Genomic DNA, 24,055 nt, shown 5'->3' with positions numbered 1-24,055 from the left:
GGCATGATCAAAAGGATCATCTTATTTTCAAGATTTAAGTAAAAAACCTCATTGGGCATTTAATCAAACTCAGTCCAGTGCAGAACATTCAAATATAATATAATATAGTGGGCCTGAAATACAAGCAGAGGCACATTTAAATATAGGCATACCATATACTGTGGTTTACTAAACTCCAAATAATTTGAATGCCTTCACTTTAATTAAGATGGTTTTATTAGCGTTACAAAGGAAATGTCTGGTAACGTTCAGCTCTGGGAGGTAGTACGCCTGCACCAGTGACAAAGTGTCTCAGCTCCAGTGACAAAGTGTCTGGAAAGAGGGAATAAACAGGCGAGTTTAACAGACATGCGAACTCAGCAGCAGGGTGAGGAAGCCAGGGCACTAGTCTCTCCACATCACCAATAGGGTAGGCAGGCAATCTACAGACAAATCTACATAAATAGGAAGTTTTATTATAAAGGAGATATGATGGACCCCTGCTGCTTGTGTTACTGTGAGGCAGATTTTCCCACCAAAACAAAACTGCTAAGACGCTATTCCTCACTCTGTGACTGAGCATCTACCTTGTAGCATGTCTAATAAACTATTTATAATGTTATGCGTGTTCCACCCTGTGATAGTGAAGTTATTTGGTTTTTGCACAGGCCAGAGACCTATTGTAGAAAAGCAGGAGTCCTCTTGATATCCCCTTCGTAAATGGCACTTGACAGGAAGTAAAGTTCAAACAGGAATGATGATTTTATTAAACAGGCACAGTTGGGTTAGGAATAGGCAGGGGACAAGTAAACTGAGGTAAATTTTGTAGTATTTACAGTTGATAATAGTTTGCACTGGCAACAGAGTAATGTTGAAGCTTATTTTCTTAGAGAATGAGTTTTTAACAGTGAAAGCTCTGTTTGTCTCTGAGATTTCTTAACAGCAACAATGTGTCTTAATAAAGATTCATATAACTATCTTAGTTTCCACCTCCAACCCTTCCCTCCCTATCCTTATAATTCATATCCAGGAATCAGTGTATCCCACTGATTATCTTCATCCCACCAAGTTTTCCAAATGCCCACAATGTCTATATTCTCCTCTGACACTAAGCATTCCAGCTCCCCCATTTTACCTCAGACACTTCTAGCATTTGTATATAAACCTCTATAATTTCCCAGACACGTCAGGCCTGTAACCTTCCTCATGTGGCCTCTAGACCTTGTCAGGCAGTCAATATTGTCACCAGGGGTCATTTCGTAGAAAAAGAGGTGCAGGAGTTCATTAGCATAACTTATTAGCATAACTTATTAGCATATGCCACACCCCCTGACATCACCAGAAGTGTGTCAGAAAGCAACACCCACCGCTCTGGCTCCACTGGACTGTTTTGGATTGCTAGCTATTGGGGGGGGGGTGACGTGCAGATCTGCCCTCACAGAAGAGGGAGAGCTTGTACCTGAATAAAACTTGGTCTTAAGAAGGTGTCACAGGGCTCGTGTGGAGTGCTAGCTATGGGGGGGGGGGATGTGCAGATCTGGCCTCACAGAGGTGGGAGAGCTGGTACCTGAAGGCAGGTCGGGGGGTGGCTCTGCAACTTACCTGGCTGCTTCTTGCTCCTTGTGGCCCAACTGAGGGCTGCTGGGAGCAGGGGGTGGAGCTTGTTGCATGTGCCCGCCCCCTGGGCTCCTTACTGCCGGAGCTCCGCTCCTGTACACTCCCGCAGGAAATTACCCCTGATTGTCACCCTCTCAGTGGCCAGTCCTAATCCATTTTCCTCTAGAACAGTAACAGCTACCCCTTCATCTCTTACAGATGAGCTATCCCAAACTGGAGACATTTTATCTCCTGTCAGCTTTCCCCCAAGATTTAGTTTAAGAACTGCTCTGCCACCTTTTTGATTTTAAGCGCCAGTAGCCTGGTTCCTTCTCAGGACAAGTAGAGGCCATCTCTTTTGTACAGGTCCTGCTTATTCAAAAAAGTATCCCAGTGCCTAACAAACCTAATTTGTGCCTGTCTAGCTGGCCCTGTACATGGAACAGGAAGCACTTCTGAGAATGCTACCTTGGAGATCCTGTCCTTGAATCTCCTGCCTAGCAGCCTAAATTTTTTCTCCAGGACCACACAACTGTATTTCCCCACATTTTTGGTGCCAATATGTACCACAACCACCGGTTCCTCCCCAGCACTGTCTACCAGCCTATCTAGACCATGCATAATGTCTGCTACCTTCGCACCATGTTAAAGACCACAACTTATGATAACCTAATTCATCTCCAGTCAGTTGAGGGTCATTAACAGACATTAATGCATGTGATATGTTATGTCTTGAAAGAGGATTATGCTATAATGTAAGGACAATAAGTAATATGTCATAGTAATACTTGGCCTGTAATTTGTCATTGTTTACTCACAGGGGCTCTTTTCACTGGCTAGATTGAGTAATTTTATTCTTTTTTTAACCATCTACTCAATATGCAGCTTCAGCTAAGGACACTATAGCTGTTCTCTGTTACTGTTTTCAATACCCCAATGACCTTTATGTGTTCCCTGATGCAAGTTCTTTTATAATGCTTTGGGCATTACCAAAAGGAGACTTCTAGGTAATACTCTCTTAATTACAGATAGGTTTGTTTTAAGATGAAAACACTGAGCAGGTACACAGTGACGTGCCAGCCTTTCTTGATTACTTGCTGTAGCATGATGTCATATACAGTGGCTTCTGTATATTCCAACCACATTTTTTATGCTAGATACCAGTGTTTATGAAGTTGGACTGGGTAATGTTAAGGAATTTGGCATTTCTCTGCTTGTACTGCCCTACTCTGTTATTACTATACCGTTTCCTAGGGCTTACTCAAATCATATAACTAAACAAGCAAAGAGCTTGTATTATGAAAAATCTCCTCATGGATAGGTACTCGGAGGTACACCAAGAGGCTAGATTTGGATGGAGTGTTTTAAGAATTAGAAAATCTATAATAACGCAGCAAGTTAAATGTTAATCATTTTATTGTTAACCGTCTACCTCCTAAGGAATTTATAATGTATTTTATAATGTATTTTACTGTTCTGTTAAGCCTTTTTACTTTTATTCATAGGTGTTTTTACTACTAAGTTTGTAGTGTTTCAAATGTCAATTGCTGGCTTCGGCCATAAATAAAACTAAAACTAGAACATATAACTAAAGTCTCTGTACAATGGGAAGGATATCTACCTGCCAACTCCAGCAATAAAGATAAAATGGGGGTCCATACCAAGGCAACACAAAGAAAAAGAAACAAAATGGTGCATTTTGGAATATTTATACAACTCCTACAAGTTTCGCATACAGCTCCATTAGGGGGAATCTAATGCAATAATAGAAAATAATAAAAATTCTGGGGTCAGGATCTGAAATAACTGGTGTTTAACTGATGATTATATTAAACTTTTCATATCCCTGTAGTACGACTAAAGATCAGTTGTGAAATATTGTGGCATGTATTTGCATACTGGCAATACCTTTCTGAAAAAAAATCAGAAATGTAACCATGTTAGCCTTATAAAGCAAAACTAAAGGGTCATCTGGTACCTTAAAGTCTACCAGATTTATTGTGGTATAATTTTTCATGAATAAAAATCTACTTCATAGGATCAATGAACTGTGTGTCCTCAATTTTTGTCCTTACCAGTTATAATTCATTGTCCTCATCTCTTATCACCTGTTACTGCCGCAATGAATGGTTCCTGAGATTATATTGTGTACATCTGAGATTTGCACAGGAATGTCACAGGCTGTACCTCCTGTAACTTATTGCTCATTCCTCCAATGTTTACAACTTTTTTGTTCTATGCCCATATATGCATATACATATCTGCCAACTACCTATATGGAAAAGGAACAAACCACAAAGATGCAATTAATGCATTTCCATATAGTTGCTTTCGAACATATCATTTTATGGTAAAAATATTAAATGAGCTACACGCTTTCTTCATTTTGACCAACTTAAATGTTACTTATACTGATCACAATAATGTTCAACTGATATGGCCAACAATAAAAAATTTTTTTGACACAAATTCACAATTGTACTACGAAAGAGTTCCAAAATTATCATAAAATGCCTGTCAAACAAGAAAGAAAGTGGGAAAATGATTTTGTGTTTCCCAAGAAAAAATATGTTCCCTACCTTCTGTATTTGAAAGGACTATGTAAACATTCTGGCAAGGATTTTAAAAACTGTTTATTTCAATGCAAAGGGTATGAACGAGACCAGTAGAGTTTTTTGTTTTTTCCTTTGATCAACAGATCCCCATGCCATCTCAAACTGCTTTTACAACTCCCAAGTTTTTAAACTCCCTGCTTATAAAGGGATGTGATAAGCTGCTTAGCTGGCATTCTAAACTGTGCCAATGCTTGGGGTGGGGGTTGGAGAAACAGCTTTTTATTCTCTTGCATGGACTTCTATGGGATCTACTGGAGGTATTCTAGGGTTTTCAGTGGCATAACACTGCACCGGCATCAGAATCATATCCAGGGCTGGAAGATCTTTGGAAGATGAAAACACCCCATTCCATTCATTAGGATAAGTCATCGTATCTCCAAGACCCTTTCTGCACTCTCCTTTTAATCCATGTTCACCACAGTGTCCTCCAAGCGATTCTGCACTAAAATTGATTTCAACCTTCTTTTTAACCCAGGTTTTTCCCCCCATTCTGCACTGAAATTTAATTCAGCCTTCTTTTCATTCCCCCCCCCCCCCCGCCATTCTGCATTATACTACCTCCCTTCAGTGGTCAGCCCCAGGTTATTTGGATGCTGTTTTACCATGGACTTAAACTGCCTTTACTCGAACACTGAGAAAATCCAGAGTGGCAGGCAAATGCGGAAAGGACCCAAGATACAACAGTGTAGGGTTTAGTGGCCATGCTAAGCCCTTTTGGGCTGGGACTTAAGATGGGGCTTTAAATTCCAGTCATTATAATCTAATTACAGTCTTTGGTCACTATAGATCAATATGTGTCATTTTGAAGTACAACACATAATTTCCTTTCTTGTTATGTCACAACTGTATTAAGCATCAGAGTAGATGAAAGCATGCTTTGTACAACACGATAGTCTGTTATACTTGGCAACACATTTTATCTTCTTATCATACATAATTTTGGTAGCATACCATATAACTGGCTATAAAATAAATGATCATAAAACTAGAAACTTGTCCATACTTTCTAATGAGGTAAGCTAAAATAAACAGAACCTTTATAAAGTTCTTTCTGAAAATTAAAATATTATTGGCACATACTTGGACCAAAGGTGGTCTGCTTGTTCAAATCTAAATGCATAAAACCCTAAGAAATAGAGAATGAAATTGATAAAGATGTTTAATTAGCATTAATTAAATAAAATCTTTATTTAAAAGAGCAAAGACAACACTGTTTCCTTCCATGATACCGAATCAACCATCCCAGCAGAACACAGACAGACAGATGAACAGACAGACTTAAATGTAACCATTCTGAGGCAGGATCTAGCATGCATGTGTTGTGCATGACTTATTTGCAGTACAGAAATTTCAAGATTTTTTCAAATAGCAGACATTAAAAATGGGATTCAAAGATCCATTCAACTAGTTCCATGTGCTCTTAAGTGCACTGATCAGTGGACTTCCACGCTGCATAACAAAGGAATTATGAAACTGAAAGAATAGCAAAAATAGTTTGAATTAAGGTTTTTCTACTGATATAAATAAGACAGGAAGTATGCCCAAAGTCTGGCATAGTGCGATAATTGTTCCAGTCTATAAGAAGAAGGATCCAATGGACCCAATGAATTACTGTCCAGTAAGCTTGCTGTCCACCATAGGAAAACTCTATGCTGCAATGCTTTTTGAAAAGTTGAAATCTTGGATCGAAGGAAATATCATTCTGGGAAACAAACAGGCTGGCTTTAGGAAAGGAGCAAGTACCATTGACCATTGCCATACTCTCCATACTTGGTAGATAAATATACGAGTTCTGGAGAAGACATGCTGACAACTACCTTAATGGATCTTAAATCAGCATGTAATATAATCGCTAGACACCGGTTATGGGGAAAGCTGAAAAATTATGGCATTGAACCACGTCTCCTTTATCTAATTCTACAGTTTTAAATCTACCCTACTGCTCAGGTTAGATGTGGGGCATCAGGACAGCTATCGGGGGCATTTACCCTAGATAAAGGAGTTAAGCAGGGATGTATACTTGTGCCCCTGTTGTTCAATTTATATATCAATGACTTTAGATTCATGTCATCTTCTACACCTATCTAAGTGCAAAGTTCCAATCCTTCTATACACTGATGGTGCAGCTATAATGTCTGGATCAATTGTGGGCCTCCATAAGCTGATAAAAAAATTCTAGTGTTACTGTAACCATGAAGGCTTATCTATGAATGTGGTGAAATCCAAGGTCATAGTATTTAGCAAAAGGAAAAAGGGGGAGATCTTCAAATGGGATATAGCAGGCCAATCTATGAAACAGGTTAATCATTTTAAATCCCTGGGAATCTATTTTGAAGCACCTCTCATATGGAAAATACATCTGAATCTGGCAAGGAACACTGCCTTAAGAGTAGGGAGGATAACTGTAAAATAATTCTACACAGCGGGAGGTGAATTTATTCCCTCGGCCTTAAAGGTATATAATACTACAATTTCAAATCAATTCTTGTATGGTGCAGAAATCTGGATTCAGGCTGCTTCTTTAAAAATTTACTACATCCAGCACCATTTCTTCTGATGCTTATTGACTACTCCCAGATGTGTCTCAGGAACAGCACTGAGAGCAGAACTGGGCAAATTATTGATGGAAGCTAAGGCTTGGATAAAAGCACTTCTTTTTAAAGTAAAGGTCTTAAAACCTGAGGGATGGCTCACTTCACTTGGACTTATCCAGACAGATAAATACTATAGCCAATGAGATCAACTATTAGGAAAGAAAATGTAATGCCTAGGAGTAAGAAACAACATGGTTAAAAATACAGAAACAAAAGATGTAATTAGGCAAATAAAAAGGTGTTTTAGCAAGTTGGACGTTACTAGTACATCTATTAGGGCACGTTGGGTACGTTCGAAACTTTACTTGGGAATTGCCCTTTTGATGCCACTGCCGAAGTACTTTTATCATCTGACAGTACCAAAGCTCAAAAGAGCTTTTACTCTGGCAAGAATAAATGCCCTTCCCTCAGTGGTTTTGGAGGGTAGATATAATAAAGCACCATACAGTAGCAGAACATGCAGATGTTAATATGACAAAGTTGAAACCATTGAACACATGATTATAGAGTGACCTATATTTAACGAGTTGAGGGCTAATTTAATCACACCTTTACTTAAAAATATAGAATTGCTTAACATGAGAGCCCAGGTGACATGGCTATTATCGGATACAAACGATCTTGTCACCCTTTCAGTGGCAAAATTTATAGGTACAATAATTTAACACAAGGGAAATAATACTAAAAAAGGTCTTTTTATTTTAATTTTTATTCTAATTTCTGCTTAAAGCAAAAGCTGTATGAACAGTACTAGATAGATAGGTTTGAATTAAATCACTTGGGAGTCTGCTGTTCACATTAAAAAAGGCAACATTTCCTCAGGTAACCACAGCCCCTTTAGCCTAGCTAAGAGGATATTTCTGGAGGTCAGCCACTGAAAGCCAGAATCCACAATCTGACATTTCTTTCATCCATGTAAGATCAATGACAAAAGCTAACACACAATAACAACTTAAGCAATTTCTGTGCTGCTTTTTACATATATATGCTGTGAAAGTAAATATTTTTATCATTAGCAAGCAAAAAACTCCAGCCTTGTTATCCCATTCTCCAATATTGTTATATGAGAAAATTTAATTCATTTTATTTATTGTAGATAATACATTTATTTTCTGCAATAAATGGCAGTTGTAAGGTAAAATAGACTGTGTCAGTTTAATACACCTTGACTGCACCAGTGTGCTTCAGAAGACAAGTAATATTTGGAAGTTTTAATGGCATTAACCAATTATTTTATGTATTTAACGGATTTTTCTACTGTTTATCTAAATGCTCAAGGCAGTATGTAACAAGGAGAATAATACAACAGCATATCTATATATCTAATAGCCAAGATGTCTCCTCTGTGCGTATATCTAAATACACACATTGGGGGCACAAAGGGGGCAAAGAGATTTTCCCGCACACTCGGGGCACTCCCCAAGTGTGCAGAAAAATTGGAAATGTTGAAAAAACTATATGGGGGTTACTTAAATCCCCCCCAAAGTAGAAGACTGTCCAGAGTGCATGCACAGAAAATGCACTGGGAACTTTGCCTTGCTACCATTGCCGAGGGGAGGCTTGGCGGGCCCGGCAGCTGGGAGCCACACAGGCCTCGCCACCAGTGCCAGAGGGGAGACAGTTTGGCAGGCCTGGCAGCTGGGAGCTGCCGGGGGGGGGAGAATGCTTGGCGGGCAAGTGGCTGGGAGCCATGCAGGCCTCACCACTGGTGTCAGGGGGGCAGGGGAGAAGGCATGGCGGGCCTGCTGGGCTCACCTGCGGCCACTGTTCTCTCTAAGCTGAGTTAGTATGAGCCAGCTCACAGTTTTTTAGCCTCCGGCTCACACATTTTTGTCTTAGTTCAGGAAGGATGGCTCCTGAGCAAACTAATGTATGCAGTAGCCAAATTGCTTGCTCACAACTTTAATGCCAGTAGCCCAGAAAGTAGAATTTTTGCTCACAAGACTCCACAGCTTAGAGGGAACATTGCCTGCGGCCACTTCCTCCTACTCCATATGGAACTCCTGCTGCTTCAGCAGGGGAGCCGTGGGGAATACTCTCCCCCACAAGCATTGCAGGTCCCCGCTTCTTGTAAAACCAAATGATAAAACATCACATGTGCTGGTATGAATATGGAAAGGTTTTGGAAATGACAAGACGTTGTTTATTACTGTTAGACCTTGTTCTTTTTATGTGGTGGTATTATGATCTGTGTAGGTTATATACAAGAATTCCATATATATATATTAAAATCTTAAATACTAGATTTAAAAAATCTGTACAGATGTTATTCAGTGCAAAATTAATTTTGAATACATTACCTATCCTATATTCTTGTTCAATTTGACTCTTACCTACCCTGTTAACTCTGGGATGTCCTTCAGTAACAAGTGAAGAAAGTCCTGGAAAAGTAAGAAAAATTACACAATTCAACTTTAAAAAACATTGGCAATATAGTATAACTGCTTATTCGGTTTTTCATAGAAAGTAATGAGGTAGACATGCTGATGAAATTCCTAGACTTCTGAACAGTGAAATTACAAACATAGATACGCTCAAAATAAAACAGAATCCTAGCTGCCAACCTCCCTTTTCCAGGTATAGAACAAACCTCTATTTAATATACCTAGATAACCTCTTACCCTATACTTCTGAAAGATAAATAACCACATCTAGACACAAAAAATAACCATTAAGGGAGTTACAACATTAACTGCAAGGCTCATGTATAAACACATAATACATTAATGAAAATATAAATATATTCATATTTTAGTTTAATTTTTTTATTTATTAAGTTTGTATCCAACTGCTCCTCCAAGTAGTTAAATGGCATTGGATCTTATAGTTGCATAATATCCCTGCATTCCTCTTCCACAGCAGCCCCCTGTGCACCCCAAAACCTTTCTGCTGAAGGTCAAAGGACCCCTCATAATAAAAAATATACCTGAGAATGAGAGACTGCAGTAAAGAGGTGGAACTGGGGGAAAGTCACTCCCCAACACACACACAGACACACTTTTTAGCTAAAAAGCAAGTTTAGTCTACTTATAGCACTATAACATTGTATATAGAGCCAGTTTGGGAGTAGTGGTTAGGAGCCTGGACTCTAATCTGCGAGAACCAGCTTTGATTCCCCACTCCTCCACATGCAGCTGCTGGTTTGACCTTGGGTCAGTCACAAGTTCTTTCAGAGCTGTTCTTTCAAGAGCAGTTCCAGAAACAGCTCTCTTAGCCCCACCTACTTCACAGGGTGTCTACTGTGGAGAGGGAAAAGGAAAGGAGATTGTAAGCCACTCCTTCAAGTAATGAAAGGTGGGGTATAAATCCAATCTCTTCTTCTATATTATCAAATATTGACCATTAGCCAGAATGAAAGGGGCTGGGATGGTTCAGAGGTTAAGATGCTGAGCTGCAGACCGGAAGGTCTGTAGCTCAGCACTTCAAGATCCAAGCATTTCATGACCCCACTGCTGGACCTCCTGATGGCACCTGGTATTTTTGGCCACTATGTGACAGAGTGTTGGACTGGATGTGCCATTGGCCTGATCCAACATTGGCTTCTCTTATGTTCTTATGCCAGAGTGAGCTCTTGTCTCTGGCCCCAGCTCCTGCCAACCTAGCAGCTCAAAAGCAAAAATCTGCAAGTAGATAAATAGGTACCACTTCGGTGGGAAGGTAACAGCGTTCCATGCACCTTGGCGTTTAGTCATGCTGGCCACATGACCACAGAAACGTCTTCGGACAGCACAGGCTCTTGGGCTTGGAAACGGAGATGAGCACCGCCCTCTAGAGTTGGATTCGACTAGCTTTTGAGCAAGGGAAACCTTTACCTTTACTAGCCAGAGTGAAGTCTGAAAGCTAGACAAGTAAAATTTTAGCCTAGTCACAAAAGTAAGCAACATACCTATTGTGTACAAAATTATAAAATTATTTTAAGAAATTAAAATAAGAAAAATGAGGAATTTGGCCTCTTCAGTCCTGAGGAGTTTACAGTATTGAGGATGGGATGATTTAAACCTATGGTGATGGAAAGTGCCATCAAGCCGTAGCCAACCTCTCTGCCCCCACACAATTTCTTACAAGCATGAGTAGATTTTTGAATTGCATTGCAATTTTGCATTGCAATTTTGATTACTGTAATACTGAATTTAAAAGGAGTCAGAAATGACCATATTAGGACACAATCCATAACACCATCATTTTCTATGTGAAACAGATAGGATCATTCCGAATGACGTAAAGCTGCTACGTTCTCTATTTGAAAGCTAGACAAACTGTATTCAGTTTTGGTTAATTTCTCTGTAAGCAAAATATACCACTACACTATGCTTTCTGTTAGCAGCCTCATGAACAACCTGGAATATAATCAAAACTGGCCTAAATTTAAAAAATCCCAAATTTTCATCATAAACTGGAAAAAATAATATCCAACTGAGCAAACTTTATTGCCTAGCACTGAGTCACTGAAAAATGCCCATCAATCCTGCTCGTTCTGAAAGAATGGAATTGGACCTACATTTATTATATTTCCATTGAACAAATAAGTATACATGTATCATTTTCTTATTTAGTTATCAATTTTAACATGGTTATGAAATGTCTCCATATGAATATACTTAGCATACTCCCAAACACAATAATTAATTATATTTAAACGTTTTAGCTTTTCACTTGTTCAAGCAGATTTATAATGCTAAAATTAAAGTGTGAAAACAATTTGATTTTAAATATTCGCTTTGTATTATGAAACAAAAAATTAACTGCATTAGTTATTTCTATTTATTTATAGTTACCAACACTACATTCATTACACATTTAATCAAAAGGCGTTATTCAATGAATTCTCTCACAGAAACCAGAATGGATTTTTTAAAATGCTGCCCTAAGACTCCAGACGTTCTTGCTAGTTCAACTAAAATAAACAAAAACTACTATTAAAAACATACCAAGCATGCAGTCAAATGAAAGGGGGAGGGGGAAGCAAACTGATTAATGTTTCACATGTGAAGTCATTTCCTTGCACCTGTGGCTCAGATCTAGAAAAAAAAATACTACAAATGCCACTGGAAACAAGTTTAGTATTCAGAATGCAAGCAATCATTTACACTTTAGATGTTATACTCTCTTTTTCATAATTTTAAATGCTTGGAATCCAACACATTATATTTTAAAGTGTGGAGGAATACTCCGTTTTAAAACCTGTTAATATTTTTATTTATTCTACATCTTATATTCACTTAAATATCTTTATGTGAGGAAATACATAAAAACCTGCATTTGCAGCAGAGTTTGTTTAGGTGTGTGACTATCTGCCATAGGTCAAATAATCAAATTAAATCTACGTTAAATTCTTGGAATTTCTTTACAATAAATTAATAATTAACGGTAAGTGTGCCCCGGGGGGGGGGGGGGGGAACTCTTACACCATCAAATGGCAGACTCATATTCATATGCAATGCCACAAATCTGTGGCAAGCAAAAATTGGATTGGGCTAAACTGTATTTTTCAGTAATAAATGAGATGGTCGAGTCTAAAGCTTTTAACTGGCTTCAGTGGCTTCCAGTTCAAGTCATGACACAGTGAGTATGAAAACTTAATTATAGATTGAATTAGAAAAAAGAGTTCTAAAACTCTGTCAGGATGAGCCTCAGGCAAGTCTGCTTTCAAAATAAATACAAAGAGCATCTTTTTTTGTTCTGGAAATTTATGATAATATCAGGTGGGTAGCTATGTTAGTCTGCAGTAGTATAAAAAATCTATATGTACTAGCACTTTAAAGACCAACAACGTTTTCTGGGATATAAGCTTTTATGAGTCAAAGCCCACTTAGTCAGATTCAAATAGGAATGAAGATCTATCAGCCCTATATCCAGGTCAGAAGGTGGGCCAGTTGGGGTCAGCAACTGTAGGTACAATGCACAGAGGTGGGAAATGCAGACAAACATTGGGACTAATAGGCAGGCCTGCCATGGAGAGATTAATTCCATAGCAAAAAACTCACCTGGGGGCACCCATTCCCCTCAGAGCTCATGAGATGTATTTTCCCACTCAAATGGTCACATGCTCTGAAGGGGGCACCCCATCTCCCTCAATTCCACCTGAGTCACCTCAAGAGAAGTAATAAAGAAGAGAACTCACGGTGAGGCAGGTGGGTGGGAATATGTGCCTGCACAGAGGACAACTTGATAAAACAGCGGTTACAGGTTGGTGCAACCCTTTTTTCATCTTCTGTCTTCTGTGCAGTCCCACATTGGGATTTTACTAGACTATCCCTGAAGAATGCGGGATGAAGTTCTCACCAATTAGATTATTGGAACAAGAACAAGAGAACTGCTTTGCCCACTTCTAACTCTTTTCTTGCTTGTAGATCCAATTCACAGTCTTCTACAAAACTATCTGCCAAACACCAAGTGGCAGATCTGCAGATCTCAAGAAGCAAAACACCTCTACAGAGAGCAGCAAAAGAAGCCTGTGCCCTAGCTGAATGGGCGTGAACATGCAGGGGAGAAGGCAACCCTCCTCATTCATCACTTAGTTTTATTGTAGTAACAATCCACCTAGAAAAGCACTTCTTAAGTACTGAGCAGTATTGATGGGGAGAATGAATGCCCAGTTTGAATTTTGACAAAAACCACAATTGTAAGGGTAGCATAAATAGTTTAGCCATTGGCAGCATGGCTAGGGTGAAGCCATTAATCCTAATAACCTCTTAATGGAATTAGCCCATTGGAAGTGATTATGGGAGAAATGGAGCACTAAAGATTTTAGCACTGCACCTCTGTCTCTAGGGAGAAAATGCTTAGCGATTATGGAGTCTAGTGTCACCCCAATGAATTGTACAGTCTGGGAGGGCTGAAGCCTGGATTCCCCCCCCCTCAATTAATCACAAGGCCTAAACAGTGGCAGATCTTGAGTGTAAGCACAACTTGATCCACCAAAAGCTCTCTAGAGTCTGCTACCATCAGCCAATCATAAGATTGTATGGTAACCAGAAAAAAGCCCACAGAAAAAACCCCATGGTCACAAATGCTCACAGGAAAGAAGCCCACATGGGAAAATGCCCACATGAAAAAGTAAACAACTTATCTCTAAACCAAGAACTGAACAAACAGGGTGATCTAGTGGTGATCTAGAATGTGGGTTTAGGCTGGTGGGCCTGACTGTAGCAGAATAAGGTTAATGTTGAGGTTTCTGTTTGGAGGTGCTGCATCTTTTTGGAAAAGACTGCTAAGAAAAGGGCTTCTCTACAGGTAATTGCTGCCTGGAGAATGCATATGATCTCTACTCCCTTTGAAAAGGGTACCACTATAACAGAAATAGGGAGGGGGACTACATTTAAGGGGATAAAGAAAAGATACCCACTACTGACTAAAAACCCAAGAGAGGAGATCTTCTAATCAGCTTAAATACACATCTAGTCTTAATCATATTAATCTCATTACAAACTGAGTCACATATTCTGTTAACTTTTCCCACATCTTAAATTTAACTGATATCAGGAAATACCCCAAAGCATCTCAATTCAAAATTTTCAAAGGCACAATTCGGAGTCCGTCAGCCTTCACTTCTTCTTGTCCAGTCTCTTCCGCAACTTATAAAGACTTTTAGGAGCTGCTGCCCCTTTCTCTGACAGAGAGTCCTCTCCAGAAGAACCCAAGTCCAGCTCACCACTGGACTTGCTGTCCCCTTCTTTTTTTCCCTCCTCTGACCCTCCAAGCTGGACTCTTAAAAATTATCTCGCTTTCAGAACAGAGTCAATCTTTTCTTTTTTACCCATAATTTTGAAGGTGACGTATTCTGGAATTAGCCATCTATATCCAATTGAATTTGTTTGAAGAAAAAGAACAAGATCTTTATATTTCTTTCTCCGCTGCCTTATTTCAAATGGAATATCCTTCAGTACTCTGATAACACTCTCCCCAGCTCTCAGGGGTGCTCCAGATACTGCTTTCAGGATTGTATCCATTACATGCCTCTTTGAGAATCTTACGACAATTTCCCCAGGCAGATTATTTTTCTTTATGTATCCCAAATATGACCTATGGGCCACATCCATTTCACTTAGCAAAAATTCCACCTTCATCTCTGTCACTGGGGCCAGTATTTCACTCATCATTTCCTTCAGATTCTCTCCCTTGGTCTCTGGCATGTTCTGAAAACGAAGGATCATATTAACCTTTTCCATTTGTAATTGTAACAACTGCTCTTCCGTAGAAACTTGCTTCTTTTCCAGTTTTTGCACTTTCTTCTTCACCTTTTGGATAGTGGCGTCCACTTCTTTCACCTTCTCATTTGTTTGATTCATCATTTTCAAAGTCTCGCTTATCTGATTTTGTTGAGTGGTGATACACTGGGTCATTGATGTCATCTGCTCTTTGAGATTATTCATTTGGTCCAGCAGGTGGCGCATGGAGTCTGCCAAAGACTTTGCTGGCTCGTTGACTCCTTCCGGTTTTGGGCTCTCAGTTACTTTCGATTTCAAATGCTTCTCTTTCTCCATCCTCTTCCCCGCCATCTTTTTCGCTTTGTTTACTTTCGCAAACTTTTTGAAAGTATCTGAATATGCGCTTAAACGCTCGCAGTCGCCTTGGTAAGTACTCCTTAACAGTTTTAAACGTTTATGCTTCCACTCCCCCCCTCAATCGCTCTAAAGTCTATGCGTTTGGGAGGCATCCCTCCCCCGCTCGCCTTATCTTCTGTTCCGTGGGGTGGGGGTGGGGAGCTTTTTTTCTCTTTAATCAATGCTAAAATGACTCACGTTCAAAATCGGTCCACGGACCTCGTTTACACTCCATTTCATGCTCGATCTCCTGTACTTGCCCTGGTCAGCGTCACTTAGTCCATTCGGTCTCTCAGCACGAAGGACCGTCAGAGCGGAGAGGTGCCTCAATTCTCTGGCATTACGCCATTGAAGAGGCAACCTCTCAAAATCTCCATGGCCAGGGTCCCTTCAGCCGGGTCCCTGGGGGAGTACTGAACCTGCACACCTCCTCCTTCAGCTGGAGCGCAGCTTCACCCCCGGGAGGTCCAGGAGGTGAGTCTGCTAGTGTGCCGCCATCAACTGTTTTAATAAAAATGCAATAAAAAATTCCCCATTGGGGAGCAAAAGAAAAAAGAAAAAAAAGAAAAGGGTACCACTGCTGCTTGTATGATGAGTGTTGCCTGAACCGAGAGGGAACTGTGGGAGTCACCCTCAAGGATTTTGCTGTTTGGTGATTTTTCTAATCTGTGAAAGGGTATCATCAGTCTTTTCAAAGAACAGAGTAGCACCCTGAAAGGGCAGATCTGCTCTGACTCTAGTTTCTACTGGAAGCACTGTAGATCAGAGCCATGCATGAAGTTGTAAGTCAGTGGAGGATGCAATTGCTCTCAACGCAGAATCAGCAGTACGATGTGCAGCATTAATTTGTTGTTTTAAGAGCTTGACAGCCTCCAGTTTGTGAAATATTGGCAAGAGATCTCTTGTCCTCTGAGAGACGTTCCAGGTATGGTGTCATCTTCTGTCACAAGAACAACTGATAGGCCATCATGATGGCCTGATAACCAGAAATACGGAAAGATAAGCCATCTGATTAATAGGACTTTCATCCAAGAGTATCCAGTAGCTTAGTATCTTATCCTTTGGCCTGTGGTGGTGATTTTGATTTCTGCTGTCTGTGCAATTCTTACCACCTGTTCTGTCTATAAATGCAAGCATTTGGTGAAACAGGCATAGTCTCCAACTCCTTTGTTAGGGAATAGATCAGAAGGTGGCCTTGGAACTATGTTCAGATCCAAGCAACATTTTGTCTTTTTCTGATTCTAGGGGTGTTTCTACCTTGTGTGCTCTAGGCAGAACTGAGATGGATACAGAAGGTGGGATCCAACACTAAGGAGGTTGGTGGGCAACCAATGGATATTCGCTCCATTCCTGCAAGTAACCTGGTGATGTGTAGTATGGATATAATTGCCATGAGAATGGAGAAAGCACCTGCAGCCAAGGAGCCACTACCCCCAGATCCAAGGATGTTGGCTTTGGATCCATGGACATCATCATATCAGACGTGATTTCACCATCAGAAACAGAATGTGCAGGATAAGCCAAATGTATTGAAGGCATTTGGAGGTATTCAGGAAGGATGTCCTCAAGTTCAGATGCCAGTTCGAGAGCCAGAACCGAGTGGGCATGATGGCTCCTACAGTCAGGCTTAGGCTTGTCTCTGTGCCTGGTCTTGGATTTAGCCTTCTTGGCAGGTGGTTCCAATATACTCCTCAAAACTGATGGGGAGGGTGATGGGGATCGGCAGCATGGTGATTTGGAAAAAAGCTTCGGTGGAACTGATGCCACTGTAGGTGGTTTCGATGGCCATTCTGAAGGGGTGACCAATTTTGTGGGTTTATCAGAAAAAGAGAGCACTTTCTCTCGCAATGTGGCCTTAAGATATGAGGCTTGTCCCCTCTCATTTTGGTTTGAACTGTTGGCATGCTGTGCAGGCACAAAAATTGTGTTTCTTGCCTAGACATAGGAGGCAGAGGTCATGTTTGTCAGAATGGGGCATTTTCATGCCACACTGGGCACACTTTTTGAATAAGGCCTTCTTGAGCCATTTTAATTCACAAGGAATGGAACAGTCTCAAGAATATAAGGCAGGGTGACTACGCAGCCCTTTCAGCCTCTATGTAGCCAATTGTGAGGTCATTTCACTCAGCGATCTGGTTGAGACACAAAACCATCACATCTTAAACGTAACTGTCCTCGTTTTTCTTCTTTTTCAGAATGAAGAGGAAACCAAAGACAAAGTTTTACCTCAGCAGTAAGAGAAGAGCTTGAAGGAAAGGAACCTACACTGTTGGTGGCAAAGCAACTGAGGGGGGGCACACCCCCTCAGAACACATGACCATTTGAGTGGGAAAACATGTCTCATCAGCCCCCATAGGGATGGGCGACCCCAGGTAAGTTTTATTTACTAAGCAATGAATCTCTCCCCAGCAAACCTGCCTAATAGCAGTCCAAATGTGTGCCTGCACAGAAGACTGAAGATGAACAGACCAGTGCTCCATCTAGTCCAATATCCTTTCTCACACAGTGGCCAACCAATTAATCTGAAGGACAAACAGGGCATAGAGGCCAAGCCTTCCCTTCTTCTTGCCTCCTGGCACTGGTTTTCAAAGCTTTACTGCCTCTGAATGTGGAGGTTCCCTTTAGTTACCATGACTAATTGCTACTGATAGACCTATCCTCCACGAATCTGTCTAATCCTCTTTTACAGCTGTCTATGTTACATCCTCTAGCTGTGAATTCCACATTTTAATCACTCATTGAGTAAAGAAATATTTCCTTTTGTCTGCCTTGAATCTACTGCCTATCAACTTAATTGGATGCCCTCAAGTTCTAGCATTTTGTGAGAGGGAGAAAAAGTTATCTCTGTCCACTCTATCTACCCAGGCCATAATTTTAGAAACCTCTATCATGTCCCCCCTTAGTCATCTTTTTTCTAAACTGAAAAGTCCCAGACACTTCAGCCTTTTCTCTTAGGAAAGGTGTTCCAACCCCTTAAGTCACCTTGGTTGCTCTCTTCTGTATGGTTTGCAGCTCTGTAATGTCCTTTTTGAGACACAGTGACCAGAACTGCACATGCTATTCCATTCTCCTGAACTTCTTGATGAATTCAGGTTTAAACACATCATGTTCCTTCACTAGCTCATTTCCAATGTTATATATGCCATACCAAGTTTCAACAATGCCCTTCTACTCTCCAACATTGAACAAACAGGCAAAAAAATACAAACAAACAGGCAAAAAATATGAACAAACATTGAACAAACAGGCAAAAAAAAAATGAACATACATCTGGCATTAAAAACCACAATACTCAGACACCAGTGGGAGAAAATTTTAATTGTCTAGGACATTCCATAGCTGATCTCCTACAGAAAAACTTCAAAGAGAAATTACAATGCAAGATTGCTGAACATGAAGTCATCAACCAGTTTAGGACAATGGACACCCCCCTTCCAGCATCAGAGATGGGGCAAAATTTTCTTATCTTTTTGAGACACCAATACTTTTTTGTATTTTTTACCTCTGTGCCTATCTCCCAGCTCTGATTCCATTTTGCATTGAACCTATGCATGCTGACCCCAACTGGCCCTTCTTTGCAACATCCCTTCCACTTTCTGACCTGGATATAAGGGCTGATGAATCTTTGTATCTGACAAAGTGAGATTTAACTCACAAAAGCATATACTCTGGAAAAGTCTATTGGTCTTTAAGATGCTTCTGGTCGTGAATTTTTTTCTGGTGATAATATGGTTAATAAGCCAGACAAGTTGGAAGAGTAGTTGTTTTTTAACTCACACTATGGTCAATTTAGTGTTGTTTTCTTAATTTAAATGTACAGATGCAAAAAAGATTTTTAAAACCAAGCCTAATGATAACACAGGTCAAAGATGTGAAATTATTTCTTCTTCCCAGTCCCTCTTTTCCCAAGTCTGTTCTCCCAGACTTCTCTCTTTTTATTTGCTTTTGGCTGTTTATGACCCTGACAGTTTTTTCCTCACTAAACATTAATGCTTCCCCTCCTGTCTATGATTCCATTTTTATCCTTGACAGACAAGACTCCCCTCATATCTTGCTAGCCTGTATTCCCTTGAGTTCCAATCTTATCTTGCTCTAACGATGTAAACCAGATCCCAGTAATACTGGAAGAAAGCTGGCTCTCTGTCCCAGGGACACATTGCTTGCATGCTTACATAATTAAGGCTGCTGATGTCCTACTGTCCCAGAACACCAACAGCTGAAACTTAAAAATGCAACCTACTGCAAAACAATTGGATGGGGAGGTATAACAACAAAAGAGTTGCTGTCTTCCTCATGCTCCCTTTATCTTATTCTGATACACAGCATGACAGTAGTAAGGACCCAGGCTTGCAGGATCAGGTTCAAAAGTCCCAACTTCCATTAAAGAGAGTTTAAAATACTGCATAAAAATAAATTGTTTCTCTTCCCCTATAGCTAAGAAATTTTAAAAATACTAGATCAGTTTTTTAAATCTTGATTTGTAAACATTTGCCTCTGGGATATGAAGAATGAAATGTTTCATCTGGTCAGAGAACAGCTGGATAGTTTATAAACCCACATTTCACAGCAGGAGCAAGGGAAAATGACTGGTAGATTAAGAACTCCATTGTAATATGATCTTACAATGGTGACTAATAGCCTTATGAGCACAGATCTTCCAACATTTTGTAATATTTATGCAATTTGCAAACAAATTGATTTCATGTCAGGCTAGCAGATCTAACTGAAACAAACTCTTCAAGGAAACACATAAGTAAATATACAAAAAAGTTTAAATATTGCTACTACCGCAAGCTCTGTTACTTCTAGCTGAGAACAAGCCTCTCACAACCTGATATTTATGTCAGGCAATGACACCATAGGCTGTGTTTGTGTGGGGGAGAGGGAGGTCTCTATATCACCAGGCCATCATCCACTTCGCTCTCATCCTCCCCTTCATTCAGTGGCCTAGCATTGCATGAGTCTAACTCTACCCACTATGAATTGAGTGCCAACTTAGCAGTACCTGCTGTTTGGGAATCTAGGGGTTGAGTGGGGAGATAATGTGGTTCTACAGATTCCACATATTATCTCACCCTACTGAAGATGCCTGACAAGCTTGGCATGAAGGAAAATAAGAGGCTGGAATATGGAATCTCTCTCTCTCTCTCTCTCTCTCTCTCTCTCTCTCTCTCTCTCTCTCTCTCTCACACACACACACACACACACACACACACACACACACACACACACACATTTCCCATTCATCAATATAGTTAATAGCCAACTCTGCCCTGATCTGTGGATACTGAAATCTACAGATCAGAGTCAGGTGAAGAGTAAGGAGGTTTTTTTGCAAACTTGGGGGACACCCAAGGTTTGCAGACAAATCTACAACTCACCCAAAAAGTATGGGTTTTTAAAAAACCCTCCCCCACAAACTCACCTCTCAGCAGCTATGCAGAAATGCCACTGCTGGTAGCCCTGCCTCTCTTCATTAGCCTCAGGTTCTCAAGAGTTCAGGTGGTCCTTTACAGCCAGTGGCTGGGAGAGCCACAAGAACTGTTGCTGAGGTGAGGAAATGAGCAGGCAGCCGGGAGAGCTGTCACCACCATTATTACAGGAAGGAAGAGGGCAGGAAGAGCCACTGCCACTGCTGCTGGCGGGAGGGGTGAGTGGCTGGGACAGCCACTGCTGGAGGGAGGGGGAAGCAGGCATGTGGCTAGAAGAGCCACCATTGGTGTGGGCGGGATATGGGTGAATTGCAAGGAGAGCCACCACTACCATTGCTGTGAGGGGAGCAGGTGGGTGGCCAGGAGATCCACCACCATTGTTGTGTGGGGAAGCAGGTGGGTGATCGGGAGAGCTGCCACTGTTGCTATGTGTGGGGAAAGTGGGTGGGTGGCCAGGAGAACTGCCATCATTATTGCGGGGTGGTGGTGGAAGTGGGTGTGTGGCTGGAAGCTGCCACCACCATTGCTGCTCCTGGAATGGGTAGCCAGGAGAGTGATAGGGGAGCAGAAAGAGATGGTGTGGGAGGCAGAGAGAAAAAGAATGATGCGATGGGGGCAGAAACAGGAAGTGTGATTAGGTGGGGAGGCAAAAAGAGAAAGAGAGTGATGGGATAGTGGGCAGAAAGAGAAAGAGACAAGCACGGGGGAGACAGAAAGTAAGAAAAGGGGTGGAGGAAGGAGAAAAACTGAGAGAAGTAGGGGGAGGGAGAGGAAGCAAAGATGGGGGGAATGGGATAGCTGCTCCCGTGAGGTTTTTGCAGGTGCTCACTAGCAGTACTTGAACTTTCAAATAATATTCATGACCAACAAATTATAGACTTTCTGTGTGGGCACATAAGGCCTCTCATTTATTACATTCCTTCCTTTTCCTCACACTTTATTGTGCTGTAAAGTTGTGTCTCTAAATAATTCTTTTTCAGTTTTACAGGTCTAGCATAGATCTGTCAAAGGCTATTGACTAGAACAGCTGAATGGAACCTCCTTGTCCATAAGTAGTATATCTGTGAAACCAGATTTTTTCACATCCTTCTTTTAAGCTCCAAGGCATCTGGCTGATTGACAATGCTGAATCAGTTTAACCTTTATCTGATCCAACAAGACAACTTGTTCCCAATTTCTCTCAATCCATCTCTGCTGAAGCGATCTTAATTCTATCAACATGGTCATTACCAAAACCTCAGAAATCCAAGTCCAACTCACAGAAGGAAATAACAGCAGCATAAGCAGCTGTTTCTATTTGCCTGCCTGCTCTTTTTCCAGAAATTACTTACATATCTTGGTCCAGCTTAAATCGTTAGTGAAATTAAAGTGGTCAAAGAGAGGTATGTGAAAAGCTTCTCTCTCCACAAGATAGCAATGAAAGATAAAAGATAAAATCTTTATATAGAACATCACATTTTGCAAACAACTGTGCTCTGTTATAAGAGAACTTTTCATGAGACACATGCCATCAGGTAGTGCATATTTTTATTTAGATCAAATGATGGAGATTGTGTGCCTGTGTATTTCTAAACAGAATGATTTTAGTTCTCCTCCTGGTACCAGTGTTAAACTTCAGAAATAAAAATGCCAATATGTACACTAATCTTTGTGCAAAGATGACAATAACAAACACAATCAAGCTTGCAAATTGAAAACATTCGAGATGCTTTTCTAGCTGTAAGAAAGTCATTCAGAGATTTAACAACAGCATTCAAAATGTACTCTCTTGTAGATTTTAGGGATTTATAGCCAAGAAGCAATTCTAGTGAGTACATCTATTATGTGATATTATGAATATATTTTTTATGTATGCAGCATTCTTAAAACTCTTACAAAGCTAAAACAAGAACAAAATTTGCAGCATATTTCTCCAACAATGACAAAACTATCTGGGAAGTCCATACAGAAGGCATAAAAGCAACAACTCTCCCACACTGGTTTTTTTTTAATATAAGCCCCCGGAGGGGATTTTTTATTTTTTTAATACTACAAAAACTACCAAGAAAAAATAGGGATAGGGGAACTACATTTAGGGAGAAAGGAAAGGCAACCCACACTAAACTAAAAGCCCAAGGTTAGGAGATCATTCCCTATTAAACTACCGTTAGTAAAAAAAAAAAAAAAGGCTGTTAATAAACAATATACTTTGTGAGGACCTGTCCTTCTATTATTATTTTTTTGAAAGCTTTATTGACTCCCCTAAAAAGGGGAGGTATTTCGCTAAGAATTAGAAATAAGGAAGGGTATAAAGAGGGACAAAGAAAAGAATGAGTGGTATTAGTAATCTGTTAATCTGTTAAACTTTTTATAGTCAAATCAGAGAATCCACAGGTTTTTTTTCCTTTCCTTTTTCTTCATCATCGAAGATTCTTCTTTTCATCTAATAGTGTTAACCAAAATAATTAGTATGTTAATACTGTCCTTCTGGTATCCATTTGTACTTCCAAAGTAAAGTCCAATGAAAAAAAATAATTTTTAAGCTTTAGTGTCTTTCCCACTTTTCCCTCTCAGGTTATATTTTGGACCCATCGCTCCTCCTTCTTCTTCGTCTTTCACCTCTCCTTCCGAGCTGCTGTCTTCTACGCTTAACGTCGACATCCATTTGGCTAGTTCTGCACCTTCTTCTTTACTGACATGCTTTTTCAAAAAGTCTTGAGCTTTGAAGATGGAGTCAATCTTCTCTCTTTTATCTTTAAATTTGAAAACCAGTCCTTCTGGTATCAACCATTTATAGTTCGTTTGATGTTTTTGTAAGAAGGTAGTCAGCCCTTTATACTCCTTTCTCTTCATTCTGATTTCAAATGGAATATCTTTCAAAATCTTGATCTGTTGATCACCAATTTTCAGGGGTGTCGGTGATGTAGACTTTAAAATCTGGTCCCTGAGACGCTGTTTTGAAAATTTCACTACCACTTCTGCTGGCAATTTATTTTTCCTTGTAAAGTTGGAATAGGCCCGATAGGCCAAATCCATCTCTTCTTTTATTTTATCCGCTTCAATGCCAACCAGGGGTGCTAGTGCAGTTGCTAAGATATCTCTCAGGATCTCCCCATCTTCCTCTTTCAATCCCTGAAAACGTAGAATAAGGTTGGATTTTTCCATTTGAAGCATAAGCAGTTTATTGTCTTGCCTTGCTTGGTGTTTTTCCACTTTTTGGACCTTCTTCTTAACAATCTGTACTTCTTCTGCTGATACAAGGCACTTCTTTACAGTATCATCCATCTTCTCAGCAACTTCTGTCATTTTCTTTTGCT

General features: G+C 40.2%; 1 protein-coding gene across 1 annotated transcript in view; it reads right to left on the bottom strand.

Moving 5' to 3' along the window:
- The window catches only part of LOC107111663 (chromosome unknown open reading frame, human C9orf3), a 317,713-nt gene that overhangs the window by 208,403 nt on the left and 85,255 nt on the right, over window positions 1-24,055 (bottom strand). Inside the window, exon 7 of the mRNA XM_015412670.1 lies at window positions 9,122-9,165. Within this exon, the coding sequence (XP_015268156.1) occupies window positions 9,122-9,165 (44 nt within the window). The remainder of the gene's footprint in view (window positions 1-9,121; window positions 9,166-24,055) is intronic.

Source organism: Gekko japonicus, unplaced genomic scaffold (assembly GCF_001447785.1).
Source record: "Gekko japonicus isolate JY-2015 unplaced genomic scaffold, Gekko_japonicus_V1.1 scaffold355, whole genome shotgun sequence".
NCBI lineage: Eukaryota > Metazoa > Chordata > Lepidosauria > Squamata > Gekkonidae > Gekko > Gekko japonicus.
Note: the sequence above shows the minus strand (reverse complement) of the source record. Positions and strands in the feature narration are given on the sequence as shown.